At 39.4% G+C, this 27,305-nt stretch overlaps 1 protein-coding gene across 6 annotated transcripts in view; it reads left to right on the top strand.

Annotated features, from left to right (window-relative positions):
• The window catches only part of KIF21B (kinesin family member 21B), a 76,839-nt gene that overhangs the window by 29,702 nt on the left and 19,832 nt on the right, over nucleotides 1–27,305 (top strand). For 4 of the 6 annotated variants that reach the window (XM_014066838.2, XM_014066837.2, XM_014066835.2 and 1 more), the window contains exons 2-16: nucleotides 4,019–4,241; nucleotides 6,295–6,477; nucleotides 7,462–7,611; nucleotides 11,982–12,116; nucleotides 12,457–12,624; nucleotides 14,497–14,612; nucleotides 15,497–15,692; nucleotides 18,342–18,531; nucleotides 19,846–19,909; nucleotides 20,996–21,217; nucleotides 22,833–22,917; nucleotides 23,625–23,739; nucleotides 24,919–25,110; nucleotides 26,401–26,600; nucleotides 27,052–27,159. In XM_014066838.2, coding sequence (XP_013922313.1) covers nucleotides 4,019–4,241; nucleotides 6,295–6,477; nucleotides 7,462–7,611; nucleotides 11,982–12,116; nucleotides 12,457–12,624; nucleotides 14,497–14,612; nucleotides 15,497–15,692; nucleotides 18,342–18,531; nucleotides 19,846–19,909; nucleotides 20,996–21,217; nucleotides 22,833–22,917; nucleotides 23,625–23,739; nucleotides 24,919–25,110; nucleotides 26,401–26,600; nucleotides 27,052–27,159 — 2,347 coding nt within the window. The remainder of the gene's footprint in view (nucleotides 1–4,018; nucleotides 4,242–6,294; nucleotides 6,478–7,461; nucleotides 7,612–11,981; nucleotides 12,117–12,456; nucleotides 12,625–14,496; nucleotides 14,613–15,496; nucleotides 15,693–18,341; nucleotides 18,532–19,845; nucleotides 19,910–20,995; nucleotides 21,218–22,832; nucleotides 22,918–23,624; nucleotides 23,740–24,918; nucleotides 25,111–26,400; nucleotides 26,601–27,051; nucleotides 27,160–27,305) is intronic. The other 2 variants (XM_087719890.1, XM_087719889.1) reach the window with 1 other exon arrangement.

Genomic DNA, 27,305 nt, shown 5'->3' with positions numbered 1-27,305 from the left:
GCATTTGCCAATGGAACATGTCAGGCTCAGGCTTTTTTCCAATTATTTGGGTTTATTTAAGCTTGTGTTAGTCATTGACTGACTGGAGTTTATCATAATATGCATGCAACTGATTAGTTTTCTTTCTCTTGATTGTATGACCGCACTCAAGTAAAAGAGCCGAGGTGGCGCAGCGGCTAGGGTGCAGTACTGCAGGCCACTTTAGCTGACTATGATCTGCAGTTCAGCGGTTCAAATCTCACCGGCTCAAGGTCGACTCAGCCTTCCATCCTTCCGAGGTGGGTGAAATGAGGACCCGGACTGTGGGGGCAAGTTGCTGACTCAATTTGCTAAAAAAAATTGTAAACCGCTTAGAGAGGGCTGAAAGCCCTATGAAGCGGTATATAACTCTAATAAATAAATAAATAAATAAATAAATAAATAAATAAATAAATAAATAAAAGTCTTAAGTCTTTTGAATATTGGGATTCAATGGCAGAATAAAACAGGAGCAGTACAAGTCATGCATTGGCCTTTTTGTCTCCATCCTGCCTCTATCCTGACCAAAGTGAGGGGACCTTACAATCAGATTGACAAGGGAAGGGAAGCAATTAAGCCTTTGAAAAAGAAAGTAACGCTCTTAAGAAAAACCCTTCAACCTTTTCTTTTGGGCTGCTTTTGTTTCTGGTTGAGATTTGTTAGGCATGATACTATTCCAGTTCTTTGTGAGAAAGCTTTTAATTTAGTTTCTATTTATTCAGGAATAATCTTAGAATGCATCCTCCTTTTGCAAGCAAATTTAGAGCAAAGACTAGGTTGACTGGAAAATACTAGGATGAAATCCCTTCTGTGGGGAATTTTCCTGAATGAGAAACTCTATTGGGGGTGAGAAAAGAGAAAGCTCCTTTTTGGCCTCTGGTCTAAAGCTTTCCCTTTAAGACCAGAGGCCATTTGTGCCTTGGATGCCAGCCCAGTTGGTTCCCCTCTCTATAAATGTTGGCTTTTGCTGATAGAGCTGAACAGCCAGGCCATTGTATATGTCAAGACCACTGGAGAAAATGCCTGAGTGGTGTTTTATATAGTGTTGTCAGTGTGCTCTCTTTTAGGGTTGCATTTTTTCCTCCTTGTCCTCCTCCTCCTCCTCCTTGCAGAGACTTGGTTGTCATGGGAACTCCTGCTCTTCCATCCTGTTGGCACAGAATGGAGAAGCCTCCCCATTTTTCAATAGTGTTCTGCCCATCTTTTGTGAGCTGAATGGCACATTTGCAATAATTGCAGATCGTATAATAATTAAAATAAAATATCCCTATTACTGAGATAAAATAGGGCTTGAAACTAACTCAAATAGAAGCAGAAATAATGTATGTTGACCACATGGGGTGAATAGGCCATGCAGAACCTTACTAAATTTGTTTTCCTGCTAGATACTGATCTACTGAGAAAAAAATATAGTAAAATATATGCTCATCTGGGCTAACTGCAATTTTAACTAAAAGAGGAGCATTTTACAGAAGTTATAAAATAAATGGTTTTACCTGCACTATTGTTTCCACCTTCTCTGATCCACAAGGACAACTCCACTTTAACAATATGGATTCTGAAAGTATCTCCCTCACAAAAAGGAAGAGAAATGAGCATTGCGTTAAGTATAAATCCTGCTCTGACTTGGGACTATTAAGTGACATGGAGAATTGAGAAGGCAATAGCTTTTTCCCAGTTTGATAGAGTAGCAATTAGAGGGCCCTTGCTACATTATTTTTATCTTATTGTCTGAGCCATGATACAGTAGTTACGAATTTAGGAGCAAAATGAAACATATGATATTTTCCCTGCTTATTTAATTGCCTATTAGAATTCTGAAGAGCTTTTGCAAACAGGATGCCAACTTACCGAAACTAGGGTTTGGGGTTTTTTTTTGCAGGGGATATTTTTTAGTACTCCAAATGCTGCATATATTTATGTTATCACATTTGCTCTTGCTGTACCACTTCCAGATGCAAAACAAGTCTAAAGTACCAACTTGGTTGCTTTGGTTCTGTATGAGCCTGATTTTGAAAAGAACAAATAAATAAATACGGACAAGTAACATCTAGCCGCCCGGAGTCCTTCGGGATTGGGCGGCCTATAAATTTATTAAATACTTAAATACTTAATACTTTATTAAATACTTAATTGCAGAAAGATGTCATGCTTTTGTCACAGGTGCTTACTGTAAAGACAGGCTGTGTTGGTCAAAAAAAACCAAAATCTATTTTTGCCTACTAAGCCACTAAGGTTTTTTGGCCATTGGTAAAATTATAAAAATTATAAAGAAAGAAAATGCTAATCTAAACAGAGGAAATGAATAGATAACATCAGGAGCTTTAAGCAGTAATGCATCTCCTGGAGATTAGGCAGTGAAAAAATAAAAAGCAACAGACTGCAAGGACTCATTGTTATTTTAAGTCAACTATATGGATAACTTTTGTATAATTTCATGGCCTGTTCTTATGTTCCTCTGAATCTCAATGTGTTGAAATCTACGATAGAAGCTCATCTGAGTTTCAAATGCTTTGAAACTCATAGAAACCTGAGAGAGTTCTATCGTGCGGACAGTTCTGACTGCCCCTAGCAGGGGTGGGCTGCTGGGGGTTTGAGCAGAGGTGAGTTCCTACCGGTTCGGCCGGTAGCAGCTTTCTGGCCTGGGTCGCTGGAACCGGTAGTAACCCAGGCCTGCCACGTCCCCAAACCAGTTTCCCCGTATCTCTCCCCATCGCCGGCCTCTTCTCCCACTGCCGGCATGTTTCTGTGCATGGTCAGAACAGTTTCCAGTAAACTGTGCATGTGCAGCAATGGGTGGTGCACACGCAAGTGAAGTGAATAGCGCACATGCAAAAATTTTGCACATGCACAAAACACCCTCTCTCAACAAACCGGTAGCAAATAGGTTAGGAACCCACCACTGATTCTCAGGCTAAGATTCTATGCAGTTCGGAGAACCCCCAAATCCTACTCTTGGCTGGCTCTGCCCATCCCTCCTCTCCCAGGAGTCCCTATGTGTCTATCTTCCAGACCCTGGGAAGGCCGCTTTTGCCCTCCCAGAGGCTCGAGAAAAGCCTTCGGAGCCCAGGGAGGGGAACCCCTTCCCCCCCCCGCTGTGGTTTAAGAGAATGACTAGGCCACGCCCACCATGGCCACACCCAGCCAACAACCAGGCAGAGAATCCCTTGCTAAAATATTTGAAGCCCACTCCTAGAACGGCATGTGTTGTGTAACATAGTTGTTGTGTGAGCTGCACTAGTTGTTGGTTTGCTTCCAGGTCTAATTCAAGGTATTGATTATCACTTTAAAGCCCTTTGTGGCATGGGGACAGGTTTTATGGGGAATTATGTCACTACTCCATGTGATCTAACAGAAGGAGCTATCGACCCTGTAGGTCAAGGAGTTTTGCCTAGTGGGGTTTAGAAGACCCTTTTCTGCTGAGGGGAGGTTTGCCCCCACCTGCATGGATATCAAAATGTTAGTTATAGATTCTCTAGTATATCATTTGCATTATCTGCATAGTTTCACTAATGGGTGATTTGTCTTAATTGCACCTTTGTCTTTTTTCCCTCAAGGCATCTTGATGCAGAAATAGCTTATTCTGCTTTTTCTCACCCCAGTTAACTGCAATGACACATTGCTTGCTGGGTACAACTTAATAATAGAAAGACAAAAATCCTTCTGTATTTCTAGACCTTTCTATTAACAGTACCTCTTCCCATCCCATACTGGTCTGATTATATTTAATCTGTAACTTGTAGGTATAAGTACCTGTATCACTGCAGTGATGCTGGTTTTAGTTTTTTTTCCAATTTCATGATTCCATTATCCGCAGTTAATATGAGAGCTCTTATATTTATTTAAACATCAGATTTGCAACTTCATGAATATTTCTGTGGTTCTACTGTGTGTGCCCTAGAAAAGCTGTCTGATGTATAATCACTTCATATTCTCCAGTACTTAACTCTTATAATTCCTTAAAAGATATGCTCACACACACACCCTTTTTTTTTTACAGGATTCGTCCTCAGATGCCAAAGGAAAAGATTGAAGGATGCCACATCTGCACATCAGTGACACCTGGGGAACCCCAAGTACTCCTTGGAAAGGACAAAGCATTTACTTATGACTTTGTCTTTGACCTGGACACTTGGCAGGAACAGATCTATACAACTTGTGTAAGCAAGCTGATTGACGGCTGCTTTGAAGGCTACAATGCAACTGTGTTGGCATATGGCCAGGTGTGTGCCTTTTTTATTCTCCTTACAGTTTCGGTTATGAGCTTATCTGAATGGGATTGGCATGGTTAAAATGACCGTGTTTCCTGCTTTATGTAGAGTACTATATTTTATGAGAAATCATTCTGTTTGAGGGCTTGTCCAGTTAAGTTAAGCTTAAAGATAATAAATCCCATCAGAAAAGAGCCCGACAACCTCCTTAAACCTTAGACTTTTCCACTAGAGCTAGGGTAGCAAACTGGATTTCATTGAGGGCCACATCAGGGTTGTGTTTGACCTCGGGGTGTGTGTGGCTGGGGTAGGTGTGGCCAGCTTGACATCGCTCATGTCAGGGCGCCTGTGGTGGCCCGAGCATTCTGCCAGAGAAAACGGGCTTCTGAGCTCTGTTTTCGTCTGAGACGGCCTCCTGCAACCATCTGCCATTGAAAACGGAGCTTGGGAGGACCCATGTGCAGCCCTCCCTAGCTGTTTTCTGTGGCAGAGGCACCACGAGCCAGTCCTTTGCTGTTTCCAGAGCGGCCCCACAGGCCAGATCTAAGCACCCTGCGGACCAGATCCAGCCCCCAGGCCTCAAACTTGACACCCCTGCACTAGAGGGAGAGGTACTGTGCTTTTATTTGAAATGTAGTATTTAATTATATTTGTCCCTCTCTCTGCATGTAACAAAATATGCACTTTTTATACAATGTGGGACCTTTTGTTTTCCTGTTTAGCATCTATTCTGGGGGAAGGTGTATAAGGGGTAACAATAACTCTTACTTAAGTATGAAGTGGCCTTGCCACAAATAAAATAAGCAGGGAGTGAAATTGTTTCTTTTATATTGACAGCTTTAATAAATGAAAATTTTAAAGATCATTAAAGCAGTCCATGGATTGGTGTAAATTTTGGAACTAAATATTTCTGAACCAATGCAGAAATTCTTCATTTCAGTGATGAAAATTGGGCTTTGGAATTAGAGAAAAGATACAGAGTAAATAACAGAGTGGAAAGCAAATGTATATTTCCATAAGCAAAACTTACAAAAAACATGCCTCAGTGGACTAGCAGCTACCCCTGTAGAGTGAGGAACAATCAAACTTCACAGGGCAAACAGACTTAAGGATGAGATGTTTAGCTGTGTATCTAAAAGATCTCTACAGATACATATCCAGTCCTCAAGCCAATAAAAGAATACGATTTTTGATCAAAAGAGTATTTTGATGGCATCATCCATCTGTTAATATACAGTTAGTATACAGACATACATTGATGTTCATCAAAATGACATCATAGTGTATCCAAATCTTTCTGGATATATCGTAACATTTGCTTAGCTCATCTTTTTTTATAACTGGAATGAAGCATACATTTGGGACTATCATTCTGTTTTTTATCTATTTGTATTCTTTTTTAATTTCTCATTGTTTCGAATACTGATTTCATATCCTGCTGTGGATATTCTATTGGCTGAGCCTTGTTTTTAATCATATTTTTTTCAAAGGGACTTGTACTTCTTTAGGACCAATGCTTCAGTTTTCGTAGAACCTTATAAGCCAAATGAGGCTGAGTGCAGTAATAACGTCTAAAAGCAACCTAATGAGCATATGTGGGTTTGAAATTAGTTTTATCACATTTCAAGCCATGACTTCACACTGGTTCTCACTAGCCCTTGGGAAAGAATGGGAGAGAATTTGAAATGAATCAATTAGGTGCCAGAATAATGCATGGTAAATTAATGTTGATAAGCAGCAGTTGACAAGCTTGCAAATTAGCTTGTGACATTAAATGGCTTTTCATTTTAGAAATTCATATTTCCCTTCTCTCCAGGGCAATGTTATGTTTTTATGTTACACAAGAGATGCAGTATGATGTTGACTTACTTTAGCTAATGAAAAAACTATGACAAATATGCAAAGGATGTGGCATTAACTGGAGTTTAAAAAAATAAGGCAAGTAAATTTGATAGTAATTTTCTGTGTTTGCTTGAATGACCAACAGAACAGACCAAGGGTACGTGCTTTCTTACCTATTTTGCCCTGAGACAGTTCCATGAAATACTACTTCTACAATCTTTAGACAGGTGCAGGCAAGACTTATACCATGGGTACTGGTTTTGACATGAACACTTCTGAAGAGGAGCAGGGCATAATTCCACGAGCCATTGCCCATCTCTTCAATGGCATACAAGCACATAAGCAGGCTGCACAAGACCAAGGGGTCCCCATCCCAGAGTTCAAAGTCAGCGCACAGTTTTTGGAGGTAAGTATATTAGTATTGGAAGAGAGTGAGTCTTGAAATAAGAAGGTTTAGATTCAGAAACTCTGATAAGACAACTGAGACTGGTAGGTGCAGTGGAATTTCTCTATTTCAGTGTTTGAAGATAAATAATGAAGAGTGATATTATTTCAGTTCAGATGCAAGTTAAAGTATTGGGTATTCCTGTGTAGTCTCAACAGGTGGCTACTTTTAACTAATCGGGCTAATCAAATATTAACATGGTTGATATGTTGCTGCATGCAAGACTGAGAAGTTAAAAAGAAATCCCACAGTAAACTATTTCTGTATTGTTGCCAATAAAACTTTATGGTGTTCAGGAAGCCACCAGAACTCAATCTTGACTTGAAGGAGGCCTCATCTTTATCATTCTTATAGCAAAAGAGAGTATACAATAAATAACCTGTGAACAGAAGAGAAATTCTTAACAAAAATTATAAGAAAAATACAACCAACTCTTCCCATAGCCCTCCAATCTCATTACTGTTGAAACACTGTTGAGATCTGAGGATCTGCCACACAAATAAATTGTATTATTTACTTTCCTGCTTCTGGCTGCTGCAAATATAATAGAACATTTGTCTCAGTTTTCAGATTTTGGTTAGGCTTTTAGGGGAAGGGTGTATTTCATTTAGTGCTGTACCTCTCCATATTTTTACTTCTATAACTTTCCTTTAGGTTTACCCCCAATATTGAAATTGTCTTCTTATAAAGAGCATCAAGTCTTAAAACCAAATGAGATAAATAATTTCACACTATCTGTAATAACTACAGACTTTCAAACTTGCTAATTCTTTTATAGGCTTTTTGATACTGTAGTCAGCATCACTTTCTACCAAAATAAAACACTAAGCTTTGATCTTCAAACATTTGTGTATGTAAAAGTTACCCATTTTGGTTTGTTGTGAAACAGTTTAAAAAGCAAAACAGTAGCTCACTAATAATTTGTTTTTCTGTTTCATTGTTCAGCTATACAATGAGGAGATCCTGGATCTATTTGATAGCACAAGAGACCCTGAGAATCGCCACCGAAAATCAAATATCAAAATCCATGAAGATGCCGGTGGTGGCATCTATACCTCAGGTGTTACATCACGTCTCATTAGCTCCCAGGATGAGGTAAGTGATTTAATTTTTTTGCATGGAAACTCTTTCTCTTATGTTTCATCTTACTGAACCTGGAACAGTTATCAGTTTCTGATTCCATGTTCACAGACACTAAAAGAGGATATATTCCAGTGGTGTGATTCAATTTTTTTTTTACTACGGGTTCTGTGGGTGTGGTTTGGTGGGCGTGGCTTGGTGGGCATGGCAGGAGAACGATACTGTAAAATCTCTATTCTCTCCCCACTCAGTTACTTCAAAATCTTCATTTCCTCCCGATCAGCTGGGACTCAGGAGGCAGAGAATAGTTGAGGGCAAGGCCAGTTAGAGGTGGTATTTATCAGTTCTCCGAACTACTCAAAATTTCTGATATCTGTTCTCCAGAACTGGTCACACCCTGCTGAATACCACCTCTGATACATTCTCTTCACTTTATAGATAAAATAGATAAAAGTGAACTCGAGTAAAGTTGGACAGATGGATAGTTTTTTGAACAACAGTACTGTATGGAAATGATTTCCCATTAACTTTCTTCCCATATGTTTTTCAACTTTCCCATCTAGCCTACAATCCTGGTATTGTCAAGTAGTTTCTCATCCAACCAATCAACAAGCTTAACTTCTAAATCAGAGAAGGTGTTATTATTTACTCAGTTTCACCTATAAAATATATCTAAAGACAGAGATAGCAAATTTCACTTTCCTACCTTTGCAACAAATGGAAAACTAAGCTTTAATTGAATTGCAGTAACTGATTTTGTGTATGTGTGGGATTTTGAGATTAGAATTCCTCAACTGTGTTTCAGACTTTAGCTTGGTTGCATTCTGAGTTCACTAGCATTGTTAACATTCCAACATTCTATCCAGATTCTAATTGCCATTCATTATTTGGATGGTGTTCAGTTGTGAATTTTTTCAACTATGAAAAATTTCTTTTTATTTTGCTTCTCATAATGTGAAACATCATCATCACATTTCAATTTTTACTTTTTGCAGCTCAAATTGTTAGTCTTATTATGTTCTAACAAGTACAATCTAGCTGATACAGTGTATGTTTTGATAATAAGCATTGAAAGCTACAATAGAGACTGAAGAGGGTGGGATTGGAAAGGGTCTGCTTACACTTTGTCCTTTTGATTATTCCCCATATGTAGTTAACAGGGACGTGCAGTCACTGGAGGCAGGGGAGGCGGTGCCTCACCAGTCTCATGAGGAAAAGGAAAGAATTTTTAAAATAATTAAAAAGGCCAAGGTAGTTGCTGCCAGACTCCAAGTCACAGTGACTCTGAGTCTGCTTAGTGCTAACTGTAGGGGGAGGCGAGAGAACTATGGGCCTCCTTTGCATAAGGAATTTTTCGCCTTTTAAGAGTTAAGCAAGGGTTAAAAAGCGAAAAATTCCTTATGCAAATGAGACACGTGATTCTCTCGCTTCCTCCTGCAGAGGGCACTTTGTTTAGAGGATTTTTTAAAACATTTAAGCAGAGTCATCCACGTGGTGACTCTAGCAGCAACTATCCTAGCCTGCCTGGTCCTGGCTAGACCAAATCTTGCATTTTTGATGCAGCTGGAAGGTATGTGGGTCAGAGGGAGGGGGCAGGGGGGAGGAATTCAAAATTATTTGTAATGTAAGTAATTGTAATTTGATTTTATTGTGTGTGTGTGTGTGTGTGTGTGTGTTTTACCCGCCTCTGCTGGCGCACGGACTGGCACATTTTATTTTTCATTTTTCATTTTTTATTTTTATTTTTATTTTTATTTTTTTTAAAGTGCCGGCATGCCTTCTGGGCCGGCCACTCAGTGGGACATGCTTGATGTGCTCCATCCCGGCGGGCGGAGAGGGCGAGGGAGCCTGGAGGCGATGGGCGGGCGGGCGGTGAAGCGAGGCTGCTCGGGCGGCTCAGGCATGGCTTTAAAGTGGCGGCAGGGTGCCGACTGCTCCAACGAGGCTTCCAGCTCCATCCCGGTGGGTGGAGAGGGCGATGGAGGCCTGGAGGCAATGGGCGGGCGGGCAGCGAAGCGAGGCTGCTCGGGTGACTGAGGCATGGCTTTAAAGTGGCGGCAGGGTGCCGACTGCTCCGCTGCACTGGCAGAGCCAGCCTGGGGGACAAGGGGCAGCCGAGCCTCAGCCACCCGAGTAGCCTCGCTTCGCCGCCCGCCCACCCATCACCTCCAGTCCTCCCTCGCCCTCTCCGCCCGCCGGGATGGAGCTGGAAGCCTCGCTGGAGCAGTCGGTGCCCAGGGGCATGGCTTTAAAGTGGCGGCAGGGCCCCAGCGGCAGGACTTTAAAGTCCCGGTGCTGTCCGCCATAGAGCGGGTCCCAGTCCCGCTCTATGGCAGACGCGGCGCCGGGGCTTCAGCAGGGCTTTCGTGCTTGCCTCACCGGCCATGAAGCTCACCGCACCTCACTGGTAGTTAAATGATAGAGGTCCCATAAATCTTTCCTCTTACAGACAGAGCAGCAGCTGGGAAATTGTTTTATTTTTATTTCATTACTTTAACATACATTCCTATCCTGGGAATTTATGTGAAGAATCATCTATATATTTTTGTGGTAAATATAAAACAAAGAATTGGCTTCTCAATATTAAGACAAAAATCTACACCATTATTCAAAGCCTCTTAAGAACAAAATGCTTATTTAGCATAAAATGAATCAAATCATGCCAAATATTATTTCCAAAGCCAAAACCATATTAACAAAGCCAAATTCCTATTCTTGAGTGTTGTTCTTTAAAAAAAAACACTGAACAACTGCCATGCACAACTGTACCTTTGCCAACCTGATGCACTGTTGCATTGTCTGGAGAAATTCAACATACCTGCAAAGCATCAGGATGAGAAAAACTGGCATTGAATTTATACATACAGATCCTTCCTTTCATTCAAATTATGATCGTTCTCCCAGTGTGGGATCTTTTTCAGCATACTAAATTGCAAGGAGTGTTGGATTTGTTTTAGATCCTTGCATGGCATTTTCTAATGTTTTCAATCAAAAAAATATCGTTATTTAATCATTGGAAATAAAAAAAATCATATTGAATAATAGCAGCAATTTTAAAGCAGCTCAATTATATGCATATATATGCTTTGAATCTCTTTTTTTCAACTATTTTTTCCATTGCCAAGGGATTAACAATTTAAAATGTGCTTTTACCAAGATGATATAAATATTCTGCTCTGTGCTAAAATTTTAAATATAGCTATTACCATTCAATTAACATTTAATAATTTCACACAATGAAAAATTAATTTATTCAGCTATAATCCTAATATTTTAAATTTCTAGGTACAATTTTCTTAAATTAATCAAAAAATAAAATATATATTGTCAGAATATTTGGATCTTTGTTTCATTAGAAATAAAAAGAAATTGAGTGGCCACTTACAATCTTCATTTGGTTGTTAAATTATTTCAGAAATGTAATGTAATTAGCGTTCTGTGAAAATTGGGGAAATATAGAAAGAATCTGAAAATCTCTAACTTTATTCCAGGCCCTTCAACATTGTACAGTAGTGTTTTTTTTTTTTTTCATTTGCTGAGTCCTTAATCTTAGGGCTTCTAAGTACCAAAAAAGATGCCTCCCATTGATAGAAACTTTTTTTTCTTCATCCTTGTCCCACATTTGAATGCCCATCCTCTGAATATATAAGGCTTCATTGTATAGTTTATTATTATTTGTAATTCAGATCTATGTCTTAAGAATTTTGATTAAATAAGATTAATTTTATATAATAAGATTTGGAATTAATACATTTGTTTACTATATATTTATTAACAATAATTTGTCCTAATTTTAAATTGTTTCATACTATTTCACTCATTTCAATATTTAAAAGAGAAATAAGCATTTGAAATATGTGCATAAATCATGCAAGTCCTCCTGCCAAGATTATGTACTAACAGAAGAAGACAACTTCTTCAAACTATCTTTCAGGTCAAGTATCTTCATTAACCTTATAAATTATTGCTAAATTATTGTGCTGAAATAAATAATCCAGCCATTTAGGAAATTACAAACACATTTTCCTGTGACAAATACATAACCCTTCTATTCAAAAGGAAGTGCCACTTAAATTGTTTGGATTGGGAAAATGCTTTTGGGGTAAGAAACAGCAAGAGGGGAAAGAATTAAACACTTTCTTCTTAACCACTCTTCACTTGGAAACCCATTTTAGCTTAGAAAAAGATTTAGGTGCATGTAGCATCTAGTTCTTGCTGTTTTGTGGCGTGTCGGGGACGATTTTTGCCATGTTTGATAAGATAGTGTAGCAACTTATTGAAGCAAGATGGAGTAATACTTTTCCTTTACGTGTGTGTGTGTGTTGTGTGTGTGAGAGGGGGGGGCTTGCACCTGATCCGAAAGTATATCCTTTCTCTCACTACAGCTGATCCAGTGCCTGAAACAGGGAGCTCTCTCCCGAACCACAGCCAGCACCCAGATGAATGTCCAAAGTTCCCGCTCCCATGCTATCTTTACAATCTACCTTTGCCAAATGCGTGTCTGCTCTCCTGTACACTTGGTAAGGCCATAAGGAGGGGAAGCAGACATCAGAATGGAACATGTCTCTTGCCCCTCTGCTATCAAATGGAAAAGGTGGAATTTTTGGTGGCAGAGATGTAGTGTAGGAATTAGAGACACAACAAGAACTTTGAGTGGATGTAGTGAATGAGAACTTGGGAGCTTGAATCAGTCTCATTATCTCAGAAGAGGAAGCATGGCTTCTCGTACCAGCAGCAAGTTAATTTTGGGGGTGTATTTTTAGTTTTGTGACAATATAACCATAGTTGATATTTTACATTGGTACAGGTACTAGCAAATTATAACATGTAACCTAATGCTGGGACTTGTTCTTACTATAGGTGAATGGAGACACAAATAGTCTTTTGGATGGATCTCAGCCTACCAGTGAATATGAGACCCGAACAGCCAAATTCCACTTTGTTGACCTGGCTGGCTCAGAGAGGTTGAAACGAACTGGGGCCACAGGCGAGAGAGCTAAAGAAGGCATCTCTATCAATTGTGGTTTGGTATGGTGGATTGCTTTTAAAAATGAATATGGTATTTTTGGTTGTTATTTTTTAAGTATATAGCTTTTATTTTATTATTTTCTGTTGGTGAATCTGTTGGTGAATTGTATTTGCTGCCTTGAGCATTTTTGCTTGGATAGAATGGTGGGGTATAAACAATAAACGGGTGGTGAGGAAGATTAAGATTAAGGCCCCTTAATATTCAGTTGAGCATCTTGTGATTCAGGGAACTCTCTTGCACAGCCACAAGCTTCACTCCACAGACTCTCACAGTCATTTTGAAAAGAGCCCTCTTTGCAGTCATTTCAGAACATAAAGAAATGCTCAGAAATGCTCACTAGTGCTCTATCCAGTTGGCCAAAAATTAGTGCACACATGTTCAGCCCGCACCCTGCCCCTCAGTCTTGCTTCATTCTGAGTTATTTCAAAAACAACCAGGAAGGAGGACAAAAAGCAAACTGGCCCATTTTCTTAATCCCTGAAATACTGAGGAATCATTTTGAGTTATTGGCTATATGGTAGGAAGAGTCAAGGAGCTGGGAGGTAGGATGAGGTTGCCCACTCCTAATCTCTGAAATCTATTTGGTAAACATAAAGGTTCCCCTCGCACATATGTGCTAGTCATTCCCGACTCTAGGGGCAGTGCTAATCTCCATTTCAAAGACAAAGTGCCAGTACTGTCTGAAGATATCTCTGTGGTCATGTAGCCGGCATAACTAAATGCCAAAGGCACACGGAATACTGTTACCTTCCCACCAAAGGTGGCTCCTATTTTTCTACTTGCAGTTTTGCACACTTTCGAACTGCTAGGTTGGAAGAAGCTGAGACAAGTAATGGGAGCTCACTCTGTTACATGGAGCATGATTGTGCAGACATTGAAACTATTCAAGAGTGGTGTAAAGTTTTCATGTGGAAGTGCCCTCAATAGTTTAAGGTCTCTACAAAAATGAGTTTGGACATATTGATTAAGAATTGAACTGTTGATAGCAGGCAGGTTTCATAAAAGGGGATTGCCTGTGAAATGTATTATGTATTGCTTCCGGAGGGCAGAGTTCAATTTACTGGAATAGCTGCAAAAGAGTAATTTGGTCTTTACAAAAATATGGAAGTTTGACTAATTTATGTTTTCAATCAGTAACTTTGACATTTAGTTAAAGGGCTGCATCTTGGATCTCTTTTTCATGTCAAATCCTAGAAATATAAAATATGAATGTGACATTGACTTTTTGAAACATGCATCATATAATACACTTGTTGCAAAAAATTTCTAGTGTACGTATAGCACCAAGTAGTATTATCTGACCATGATTATTTCAGACCTTGTAAATTAGGTGTTATCTTGCAAAACAGTGAAAAAATTAAATAACAAAAGCGAAATGGCTCATAAAAGATCGAAGTAGTAATGCTCAGTATCCATCTGGAGGTTAAAAAAAAACCATGAAGAAGAAAACTGGAAGTCCACTGGAAGTCATATATAAAACATAAATATTTGACCAATATGTATTTTTACCAAATACATTTTCCCCATTATTATGAGGGTTAGGAATTTTTAATAAGAGTATATTGGAACTGATGTGTGTTTCATAAATAAAAAGGCAGTTTTATGTAGTTCAATGAAGGTGGTTTCCTAGTCTAGCTGATTCCTGTAATGGAAAAATTGTGTCATTTTATCAGTCTGATCTTCCTTTAAGCGAGGAGAAGCCACTTCCCAGCCAATGTGTGTTATAATCTAATAAGCAGGGAATGGAAGGAGGAAAATAGTCTGGAACTCTGATGGTTATCTGAGAAGAATTTATGGAGTAACAGTTCCAAAATAAAGGCAATAGGGAAAAGAAGACAATTTAATTCCTGATCGTTCTATTTCTCTGACAGCTAGCATTAGGAAACGTCATCAGTGCCCTTGGGGATCAGAGCAAGAAAGCGTTGCATGTGCCCTACCGAGATTCAAAGTTGACCCGGCTTCTCCAGGATTCACTTGGTGGAAACAGGTAAATGGAAGCAAATATTAATAGAGCTCCTTATGCCCGACCGGAAGTCCATAAAAGCATTGGTATGGGGTTGCTGGCGTTGAGCATTTCAGATAAAATGACTGCTCAGGTATGGCCACAGATTTGCTTAATCAGAAGTCAGGACAAGGCCACCAGAGGTGTTTGAAAGAATGAATTTTTAAACATGTTACTAGCTTACTGTTCAAAGCTAATATGGCACTGAAAAAACTGACATGACAGTTTTCACACTTATGACCATTGTAGCATCCCTGTGGCCTAGTAATCAAAATCCAAATGTTTGGTAACTGATTCATATTTATGGCAGCTGCAATTTCCTGGGGTCATGTGATCACCTTCAAAGTCAATGTGGAAGGCAGATTCACTTAACAACCATATTACTAAGTTAACTACAACAATTCACTTAACAACTGTGGCAAGAAATGTCATAAAATAGGGTAAAACTCATTTAACAACGTTCTCACTTAGCAATGGAAATTAGCTTAATTGTGGCTGTAAGTCAAAGACTACCTGTGCATTTTGGATCTGAAATCCCCTGCTTCCTATCCATTATTGAGCAGATAGTTTAATAATTCACGGATAATCTAGAAGAACTGCGTTTTTCAGAATTATGAGTGGGGTCCTTATGTCATCCTATATACATATTTTGGAGCACATGCTTGTTGAGCTGCATTCCCAGATAAATCAAACCCAACCTTTATTGTCAATATGCAACATGTGTACAGTGAAATTGAATAAGACTTCCAAATAAACATATTTGGAAGAAATCAATATTAAAAATGCCTTGACAAACTGCTTTGTTATTCCTATTTGAGCACAGCTGACATTACAGTGTTTTTGAGTCCCTCTGTTTTCCGCTTTTATAGCCAAACTGTGATGATTGCCTGTGTGAGTCCTTCAGATCGGGATTTTATGGAGACACTGAATACCCTTAAATATGCCAATCGTGCTCGCAACATCAAGAACAAAGTGGTGGTGAATCAGGACAAGACCAGCCAGCAGATCAGTGCTCTGAGAGCTGAAATTGCTCGTCTCCAGATGGAACTTATGGAATACAAGGCAGTAAGTAGAAGCCATGGGCAACTGCTTGTTACTGGGAAATTAGTGTTTACTCCTAAATCAAATACAGACTTCTAGCATTAGAAATATCTTTCATGATTTCAATATGTTTTTGAGTCTTTGATGTTTTATATAATCCCACTTAAATACTTCTTTAATAAAACCCAAATCAATTTTTATGAGCTCTGTCTCACTCTTTTTCTATCATCTTCTTTTCTGCAATAGAATCAGGGGTGGGTTCCTACCTATTCAGTCTAGTTCGGCTGAATAGGTAGTAACTCTGGTGGACACGTGACTGTACTGGTTCTATCCTCAGCGGCGCCATCTTGATTTTCTGTTCTGCAGGCGCAGAAAAATCTTAATTGAACAAAATGTAATTTTTATTCCTTTTTTAATGTTCTGTGCATGCGCAGGCTGTTTCAAGTGTAAATATGCACACACACAGAGTATTTACAAACTTTTCCGGGCGCTGAATCGGTAGTACCCACCCCTGAATGGAATCATTATATGTGAACAATCAAAAGCGTTTCTGATGTTCTCTCTTCAAAATGGATATAATGATGAGCTATAATACAATTAGTGAACCCAGAAAATAGGAGCTGACTTAATTTTTCTGCCCCCCTCCATTCTTTTAAAGAGATCCTAGTGTGAAATATTGGCATTTGTGAGGAGTGAAACTACATGTGGAGTACATTTCTCTCTCGGTGTAAATAGATAAGTCAAGGACATGGTTCATGGAGGAAGATAACGTTTGGAGTTAAGGATTAGAATATCCCTTTGGTAATAAGAGCAGAGCTGAAAGTACATTCCAAATTTTCTCAGCTGCTAAACAATCTCTCCCCTCTCTCCAAATACTTTCATCAAATTGTGAATTTACAAGAAAGATGGGACTTAAAAAGCTACTTCTGTATTTTTATTGAATATGTGAACATTCAGAAGTATACTAATTTATTCCCCCGAACTCATTGATTGTGTTTGCACATAATACTTAAGTAAGATTTTTTTAACCATGTTGATCAAGTCTTTTTTCCCAATGAATCATTGCTAAATCCAAACCAGATTGTATTATGCCATTGTGTTATTTCTGAACTAGGTCACTGAATATCCTGCGTTCCCAATGAATTTTTAACTGTAACAATGAAGGAATTGTATCAGCTCTGCTCTGCCATGTAACTAAGAAGTGGGCTTTATGAAGTGTCAGAGGAGAGCTGCTTTGATTGAGGTTCAAATAATAAAGCACCCTTTTGATGTATCTCCAAGAAGTGAAATGAAGTTCCACTTGTAGTCTCTTGCACATTGCTGCTAAGTTATATCATCTTGGCTACTTCACTGGCCTTTAAATCTTTTCTGCACGCTTGCATGCACCAAAGCAGAACAGGCAAAAACTGCTGAGTGGAGGTTTAACTAACTTTTTCACATCAAGATAACACTTCAAAGCAAAAAATGTTTTTTAGCTGAGGCAGCTTCACGTGTCTGTTCTTCTTATGGCAGTTTGCCAGATCTACCTAGATCTGTAGTCCTCTACTTATGACCACAACTGATCCTAAAATTCTTGTTGCTAAGTGAGACATTTGTTAAGTGAGTTTTGCCCCATTTTACAACATTTCTTACCACAGTTATTAAGTGAATCACAGCAGTTGTTAAATTACTAACACGGTTCTTGTGTGAATCTGGCTTCCCCATTGAGTTTACTTGTTACAAAAGGTGATCACATGGGATACTGCAACCATCATAAATATTGCCAAACATCTGAATTTTGATCACATGACTCTGGGGATATTGCAATCATTGTAAGTGTCAAGAACAGTTTTTTTCAGTACCATTGTAACTTTGAATGGTCACTAAATGTATTGTAATTTGAGGAATACCTGTAAAAGCAAATTTATTCTGAATTTCAGTCTACAGTTCTCCTGTTTTTAAGTTCTGGCACACACTTATGATGCTTATATGCAGATTTATTTTTTTATGTTGTAGTTTGTTTAAATGTTATCCCGTATCATGACTATAGCCTCCTGTGCAGACTTCATAATCAAAAACTAAAAATACAAACCGAAAAAATATCTTGTCTACTACTTCTATTGCTTGTTCAAAAGGATATACTGTATATATGGAAGGCACCCTACTTCAACATATGTGAAAATAAATATCTCAGTACCAGAATAGGATATGGTAGGATATGCTCTATAACAGGGGTGTTCAACTTGATTTCATTGAGGGCCACATCAGGGTTGTGTTTGACCTTGGGTGAGCAGGGGTGTGTGGCCAGGATGGGTGTGGCCAGCTTGATGTCACTCATGCTGGGGGCACCTGTGGTGGCCCAAGCGCTCTGCCAGAGAAAACGAGCTCACGAGCTCCATTTTTAGCTGAACGGCCTCCTGCAACCCTCTGCCAGAAAAAACAGAGCTTGGGAGGACCCACCTCTCCTGAAGCTGTTTTCTCTGGCAGACGCACTGCAGACTAGTCTTTTGCTGTTTCCAGGGCGGCCCCATGGACCAGATCTAAGCACCCCATGGGCCAGATCCATCCCATGGGCCAGATCCATGGGCCTTGAGTTTGACACCCCTGCTGTATAACCTCTGCTCTCACAGAATACCCAACTGACAGCTTTTTGTTAATTTCAACCTTCCCCACTGTTTTCTCCCCACCTCAAAGGGTAAGCGTGTTATTGGAGAAGATGGGTCTGAAGGCTACAGTGACCTATACCAGGAGAACGCCATGTTGCAGAAGGAGAATGCCACTTTACGTATGCGGGTGAAAGCCATGCAGGAGGCCATTGATGCAATCAACATCCGTGTCACCCATTTGATGAGCCAGGAAGCCAACCTGATTCTTGCCAAGGCAGGTGAGACAGTGAGAGCCAGCTCAAAGCCCAGCATAGAGGGAACTCTGTAGACTTCTTCAGTAACCGTGGAATCTTTGAATTTACAGAGTTCCTTCACTAAGGAGTAGATTACATGTGACATTGTGTATATATGGAGACAAATATGCTTAATCTGGGTACTTTGTTTTTGGACTAACAGCCACTTCAGAAATATTTATTCATTCAGTTTATAGAGCTACATACACAATCTGAAACTCAGGGCAGAGTACACAAGGAAAAACAACAAGTAACTGTCATAAAAGAATAAAATATAATAAAACATGCTAGAGGCAGTTCAGACAAAATAAACGATAAAAAAGAATCATGAAATCTTCTCCTCCTCCATCATCTGGGTATTTAGAGTTTAGAAGGAAGACTGATAGCTCAAAGAGGCAAGAACAATACATAGAGTTACTTCTGAATAGTTCCTTTTCTTGGTGTCATCTACAATAGAGATAGCTGGTCTGACAAAGAGATCCCCTTCTTTCTTTTTCTTTGCCTCTGCCAAATGCTATTACTGCAAAACAAAAACTAACAAAAACTGTGGAACATGTTTGTTAGGCAGAGAATCTACCAAATTTTATCTACTAAAACCTGATGTAGATACCATATTTTTCGGAGTATAAGACGCACCGGATTATAAGATGCACCAAGATTTTGAAGAGGCAAATTCTTAAAAAAAGTTTTGCAGACTTCCCCAAAACAACCAGTTTTTTGCGAAAACATCCCCCCAAAAAGGGCATGAATAGCCTTTAGGAGGCTTGTAGAGTGCTCTATTGGGGTGGGGAAAAATGAGCAAAAAACAGCCTGTTTTTTTGCTAAAACGGGCCCGGTTTTTGTCAAAAAAGGGCATGCATAGCCTATTGGAGGCTTATAGAGTGCTCCTGGGGCCGGGGGTGGGGTGTAGCACCCAGGAACACTCTGAAAGCCTCCTAAAGGCTATGCATGGCCATTTTGGTGAAGGGGGCGGGGTTTCGGGAGGAAAAAAAATGCTGTATTCAGTGTATAAGATGCACCCAGATTTTCAGCCTCTTTTTCGAGGGAAAAAGGTACGTCTTGTACTTTGAAAAATATGGTACTTTTCCTCCATATTAAAGTAAGTTAACTAAATGATTATTGTTATATATTGTTTGGTTTTAGGATTGTTGCCTATAGCATTCCTAGTAATCAAGATTTCTTACATTTCTAGGGATATTTTTACCTAGCGTTTTCTCTTAACTGAATTGCTTCAGTTTTAAAAGCTGTTTTTTGTTATTGTAGTTTTGTTTTGTTTCTTATTTGTACTTTTTTTTCCAGGTGATGGTAATGAGGCTATTGGTGCTCTGATCCAGAACTACATCAGGGAAATTGAAGATCTCAGGTAAATAGAAACTTTTTTAAAATTTATGTTCAGGTTTTTGGGGGGTGGGGGGTGGGGAGCTATAAGCCATATTCAGATTTGGGAGAGGAAAAGTTATGGTGTAGAAAAAACATTAAAGCACATAGAAATTTGTAATTTTTCAGACGTTACAGAAAGTGTAAATTAAAGTGCCTAATAATTTCTTCACACACAAAAACTGACTTGCTTTAGTTTTACATTTGTATTGGTGGTACGCAAAATGGTACCAGTACAAAAGAGCAGCAGGCTGTACATGCCTAAAAGATGCAGCAAGCACAGCCGACCAAAATGCAGGAACATACAATTGGAACAGCCATAATTTCATAAACTCCCAATAACCAGATTTCGGTGTCATCCAGGCATGCAAGAAAGGCAGAACTGCTGCATTTGTATAGAAAGATATGGATGGAGCAAGACAATACAAAATAAATGTTTAACATTGACAGTTCCTATAAATATACATCTGGCACAAAGGCACAATTGCCAATTTTTAAACTGATGGATAAGATTAAATCTTCCTTATTTGCAGAACTCCAAAAGTTTAAGTTTTCGGTTGCCTGAGGTAATTTTGTAGGACATTTTGAAACTTGTATTTATACTTGAAAATATTGTACAGAAAAAAAGAATTATATCTAACTTTCATGCTACATTTTGATCATTCCTGAATTCTTAGGAAAAATAATTCTTCAGTGTTTGAATCAGTCCTTGATGTCATTAGACAATTTATGCAATGCAGCCTGTTTTCTATGATCTTGAGAATCTGAGTAGGATGAACTTTTAAAATGTATTTCATCCCTTTATTTTTTATTTTTGAGTTTTCTTCTCTATAAATGGGTTGGGGGGGCATATTTTGGAACATATTTTGCTTATTGGTTCCTGTTCTTGTAATATAAAATCTTTTGAACTTAGAATATTGGGAAATTATGTCATTAAAATAAGGTATTAATTGTGTTGTTTCATGCTTTTTGGGCAAATAAATTTTCCCTACCAGAAAACTTCAAAGAAGTTTTTATCTAATTATGATGGTGTGGTTTTGTTTGCGTGTGTCTATGTGTGTCTCCTTTGTAGGACAAAACTCTTAGAGAGTGAAGCTATGAATGAATCACTACGCCGCAATCTGAACCGGGTTTCAACCAGGCTGCCCTACACCCTGGGCTTATCACCAGCAATTGGATTGGGAGATTCACGTTCCCCTGCCACCTCGGTGGAAGCTGAAGCCACTGACGTTCTACAGTGGGCCAAGCAAGATGTTGAGAGGCTGAAGAAGGAGACAAAACAGCGAAGAAAAAGGTAAACCACATTTCCCATTTCATCAAGTGCCAGTGATTGGATTTCGACTCTTTATAACAATGCCTAGGGATGGCTCATCCCCTCTCTCTCCGCCCTTCCTACTCTGCACCCATTCTTGTGTCTTACAGTGGTGGGTTCCGGATCCCGTTGCAAATGGTACAGCTGCAACTGGGCCCGGCATCCTCCACATGAACGCTCGCAGCACGCACGCATGCACATGTGTGCAGCGGCACATGCGTCCTACCCTCCACAAGCCTCGGCAATGCTCCAGCTGCCTCGGCGGAGCGGCGCTCAGGCGCTGTATGCACCGGGCACATGCGTGGAAGAACCGAAGAGTTTAAAGACAGGTAATGACGACGGGCGGGCTGGTGAGCCCTCCAAAGCACCGGAACGGAACGGTACCTGGTGCTCCGGGCAGGCACCGGTACGCCCATACCGGGGTGTACCACCTGCAACCCACCACTGGTGTCTTAGCAACCATTATTGAAGACTGCAGCTACCCAGAGTCACCTATGTGTGAGTTGGGTGGCTATATACATTTATTAAACAAATGAATGTAATCAGAGGTATGAGTGTGGTGTGTAGTGGTTAAAGGGATTGGGATAGAGTCTGTGAGCTATAATTCCTCCTTGGGCATGACTAAATAGGATAACTTTAGGTCTGTCACTCTCAGCCCTAGAAATAAGACAACAGCAAACTACTTCAGAAAATTTTGTCAAGAAAGCTTTGTGGATTTATCCAGGCAATTGGCAGAAGTTAAAACTAACTTGGGCATGGACATACAGACACACAAATCAGTGATGCAGTAAAAAAAATTGCTGGGCATCCCTGCTTTGGGACTTATTTCAATTAGAGTGATAAAACGTAGGGCTAGGATGACTGGCAGGATTTCTTATTCTGGCTCCTGAATTGTGTATGTATAAGGGTTTGAATTATCTATCATTTGTTCCTCCTTAGTATAAGAAACCAGGATTGGGGGGGGGGGTGTCAAACAGACTTTTAATACCACATTTTTTCTATTTCTTGGATCCCTAGAGTAGCAATTTAAATGCTAATTTATTAAATAGATTTGGATCTCTAATTAAAACATTATAGATTGTGTTTCAGCCGGCTGAAGAATTTTTACTAAAGTTCAGTGTGTTCTGCAGCAAGAAATAAACACCACTGTGCCCTGTGGCATCACTCCTGTGTAATTACGCATACATTGTACTCATACTGATATTTATAAATTAGGTTACCTTATAAATTAGGTATTGTGTATCTTGTTATTCTGCTTGTCTCTATGCTCACTCTTGTGATGAACGTCTGCTGTTATTGCTAGACTGGTATACATAATGTAAAGATAGTAAGTACGGATGGATCTGCCTTGCTGAGGGCTTGTGAAGATATTGTCAAGTAAAGGGACTTGGCCAAGATTTATAGAAAGATTAATATTTAGACTGGCTGTCCTTTTGGTGTTTTTCATTATCGATATAAACGAAAGCAATGTTCTTTTGATAGTAATGATATCAACTCTGATAGTGGATCTTCTGCCTTTTAAGCTAAAATCTTAGGATAAAAGAAATGGCCTAAAAACAAAACAAATGTTGACATAAAACTCACTTTTCTTTGATAGCCCAGAGAAAGAAGGGTTTAAAAAGCGGTTGAGGTTGCAGCAGGGAAACGAGGCAGATGAGAATGATGAGAATGAGGCAGAAGAGGTAAGAGGCTTTCTTTCTCGTTTGTGCGTAACTTCCATGGTCTTTTACTCACTCATCCACAGGGCTTCATTTACTGCAGAAGCTTGATACAGAGGATAAGAGCACTTTCCCAAGAACAGAGTGCAAGTTCAGGTTGGACTAAAAGGTTCAGGTTATGTGCACATATACACAATTTTGGCACACCTTTACAAAAAGGTTTGCCTTCACTGGCCTAGATCTATTCTAAACCATGTAGGTTTTAAACATAACACCCACCACTTTGTATTTTGTCCAGAAATGAATTGGCAGCCAATGTAGTGCTTTGGATGCCAAGTTTTCTCAATACCCATTCTGATTGAATTTTCTAGTCCTCCATAGTTTGCTGATCTTTTCAGTGGAAGAATATGGTTAAAATTAAGAGGGGAGGTGTGATTTCTAGGAGATAACATCTGACAGCCTCTGGACATATGGCAATTTAATGTTAATGATTCTAAACCCTGTCTATATGTTGAAATCTCAGCACATTTAAGACTGTCTTAAACATTGCAAAATTTACCCTACCAAATTACCACCAAAGTCAGTTCCCATTGGAGTAAAATGAGCAAACAAAAATTGACAACAGTACATCAAGTCCAAATAGAAATTGGGTGGGGTTAATATTGGGATATCTTCTAAGGAGTAGTATTGCAACTCATTTATTTTTTGTCATGGTTTTCCTCCTATTTAAGGAGGAAAGGGATGAAAGTGGCTGTGAGGAAGAAGGTGGCCAGGATGAAGAAGATGAAGAAGATTCAGGGAGTGAAGAAAGTCTGGTGGATTCCGAATCAGATGTCGAAGAAAAGGGTAAATATCATGCAGTAAATGTTGAAAGATTTCATAGAGTGTAATGCAGTGGTGGATTGCAGGCGATATGCCCTAGTATGGGTGTACCGGAGCCTGCCTGGAGCACTGGGTACCATTCCGGTACAGTGCTCCAGAGGGCCCACCTGCCCACCTGTGCTCCTTACCTATCTTTAAAGTCTTCGGTGCTTACGCGCATGTGCACGCCGCATACAGTGCCTGCGTTCTGCTGAGCAGCTGAAGCGTCGCAGAGACTCGCAGAGGCATCACTAGAAAGTAAGGCCCATGTGTGCGCTGCATGCGTCCATGTGGACGCCACTGGCTCCATTCCAACTGTACCGGTTGGAACGGGATCCGGAACCCAACACTGGAGAAATGCCATCACTGTAATGATTAAAATATGAGAACCATCATATCAAAACAGATTAAAAATTCAATTTCGTCCAGCAACTGTTTCCACATTGGCCTATCACTGGGCCAATGAAAATCTCAGAAGTAAATGCATTTACTTCTATAGCAAAATAATTTTCCCATTCATATTTGTCAACAACAAATAAATAAATCTTTCCTGGTTTCAGGTGAATGCATAGCAGCATACTAATTTCAGGTACATATGAGTCTTTTATTAGGATTGATCAGTGCATAGGCCATATTCTGTCATTTTAAGTATTGTTAGTTGTGCTTCCCAATAACTTTGGGAATGCATTATATAACCTTGGACATGTTAGTAGGATGATGGAAGCTGTTATCTAAGACATTGGGTGGAAAAGGTCATGTTCAGTTTAATAAGAGCTTTATGCTTTCCTGTCTTAAAAGAAGGCTGTAGTGAATTGAGTTCTCACCATCTACAAAATATAGCACAACTCTTGGTTTTTGAAGGCAGCACAAGGCAATAGCCAATTCCTTTGATGGCACTCCATTTTTCTGAAAAGAGTCACTTTTTAGAGTGTGACATAATTTAAATAAACAAATGGGCAGCCCCACATGATTGAATTTTTTTTAAAAAAAAGTCATGAGAATTTCTCCAAGCAAAACAGGTTCAAAATATCAGCAATTTTACTAAAGACTGAATGCAATTGATTGACTGATTGATTGTTAGATAGGCAGATTCATATAAGAAGATGGCCTGGGGTGTAAGATATGGTAATATTTATTTCTATCCTTTTCCCCCCAACTATTTAGCAGCAAATTTCCAAGCTGATCTTGCTGACCTGACCTGTGAGATTGAGATCAAACAGAAATTAATTGATGAACTGGAGAACAGCCAACGGCGCCTACAAACCTTGAAGCACCAATATGAGGAAAAGTTGATTTTGCTACAGAACAAGATCCGTGACACTCAGCTGGAGAGAGACAGGGTGCTGCAGAATCTCAGTAAGGGCTTACTGGTTGGGAAAACTGGATTTTTATAGATTGATCAGAGAGTCTGCTTGCGTTGTTTTGGTATTGAAAGGATTTTTATCTGTAATGCACAGTCAAAGCTCTGGTTTGAATGCACAAGAACTATCTGTATCTCAAACCTGAGTTAGTAAGTAAATCTTCAATTAGATTTACACTTTATGTCAAACTATGAGTTGTTTTAATTGCAGTGGTATGGCCTGTCCATAATCTTAACTCTGTAAATTGTTGCTGAGAAATCACAATAACTAGGTATGCACAACATACTAATTCATAATTTGCAATGTGTGACTCAAAGCTTACTCTCAAAATTGTCAAATGTTGTGTAGTCAGAAAGATCAGTTTAAATTGTATATGCGTATTAACCCTGTTTCCTTCAAAATATATGCTTTTTGTTTCCCATATGTTATTAGCTCCTAATGATTGAAAATTAGGGACGCGGTGTATCAGTGGCTAAGACGCTGCACTTGTTGCTCAGAAAGTTTAGCTGTTCGGTGGTTCGAATCCCTAGGGCTGCGTAACGGAGTGACATTAACAAGTAACTTGTTAACATCCTGTTAACAGCATTCTGTGCACCTTCGGCGTTTAGTCATGCTGGCCACAGGACCACGGAGATGTCTTCGTACAGCACTGTCTCTTCAGCTCTGAAATGGAGATGAGCACTGCCCCCTACAGTTGGGAATGACTAGCACATATGTGCGAGGGGAACCTTTACCTTTTAATGATTGAAAACTGATCAAAAAAAAGTTTTATACAATATTATAACTACTGCCTTACTATACATTCTCAAGAACGTGCCATTTCAAAATATGATGAATGTTGCATGATTGAATGCTTTCTCCAAGTAAGACATGGGAGATGACCTGAATTCCTGGTATTAGCATGATAATTACTGCTTTGTGATTTGAGAGAAAAAGTCATGAAGTTCTCAAGTTGCTCTCTGAATAGGTATGTTCCTGGGAAGGTTTGTATTCTTCCTGAACTGTGACTCTGATTCCTATGATTTTGGGAGAATATAGGATTTAATTTAGTTATGTTGTTATATATTTTTGTTATGTAAGAAGAGTGTCAGAAATATAATGTTTTTTTAGGTCTTCAAATATGGTTGCCATAGGTTAGGTCTGTTTGAAAAATCTCCTGTGGTTTGTCTTAATTTGCATCATATGTTGATTCCATTAGTGCTTTATCAGAAACTGCTCCAAGCACAGTGCCTTAATAGAGATTTAGATGAAATTGTTTTGCTTTGTTTTGCTTTCCTCTTCTCAGGCAGTATGGAATGCTATACAGAAGAGAAGGCTAACAAAATTAAAGCAGATTATGAGAAACGCTTAAGGGAGATGAATCGTGATTTGCAGAAGTTGCAGGCTGCCCAGAAGGAGCACGCTCGCCTTCTCAAGAACCAGTCTCGATATGAGCGAGAGCTGAAGAAGCTGCAGGCAGAAGTAGCAGAGATGAAGAAAGCAAAGGTAATTCAGTTGTGCCTTTTTGTGTGTGACAGAGAGTCTGTCTGTGTGTTTTCCTCATGACTATACTGGACATAGGCCAGAGTCAGAGTGTAAGGAGGAACATTTGTTGAACAAAAAAAATGGCAAAAAAAGGTCGGCCTCTGTCTCTTTTCCCCCCCATGCTTTTATAGAGAGAATCTTGTACCATTTTTATTTTCTGAAAGGCTCAGTGAGGTTCAATCAGGCCAAAAGTTAGTAACTTGTTATCCGCTGTGTGTTTATCTTGCTATTCCAGCAGAAATTTAAATTTGGGTCATCTCTGTACAAAAAACCACACACATCCCTTGACAGTATCTTGGCCCTATATCAATACCAATTCAAACTATTTGTACCCTCGAGTTAGTTAAATTTGCTGTTTTGGTAAGACTCTCTTCTTCATTATCAGTACTATTGAGTTACCTGTTACTTACAGGTAGCCTTGATGAAACAAATGCGTGAAGAGCAACAAAGACGGAGAATGGTGGAGACCAAGAGGAACCGGGAGATTGCCCAGTTGAAGAAAGAGCAACGTAGGCAAGAGGTGAACAAGAACTCCCCCCCCCATTCTTCAACGTTTCCCACTTTGGGTCCTTTGGCAACTTTGATTATGCTACATCGATGTGGATATTGGAGATATAGCCAGAGGATCCATAAGTATAGAGGCTTATGTAGAATTAACATGGTGCT

Source organism: Thamnophis sirtalis, unplaced genomic scaffold (assembly GCF_051295495.1).
Source record: "Thamnophis sirtalis isolate CommonGarterSnake01/CBP01778 unplaced genomic scaffold, rThaSir2_p1.2 scaffold_7, whole genome shotgun sequence".
In the NCBI taxonomy this organism is placed as follows: Eukaryota; Metazoa; Chordata; class Lepidosauria; order Squamata; family Natricidae; genus Thamnophis; species Thamnophis sirtalis.
The sequence above is the reverse complement of the archived record's forward strand: the minus strand, read 5'-3'. Positions and strand labels throughout refer to the sequence as shown.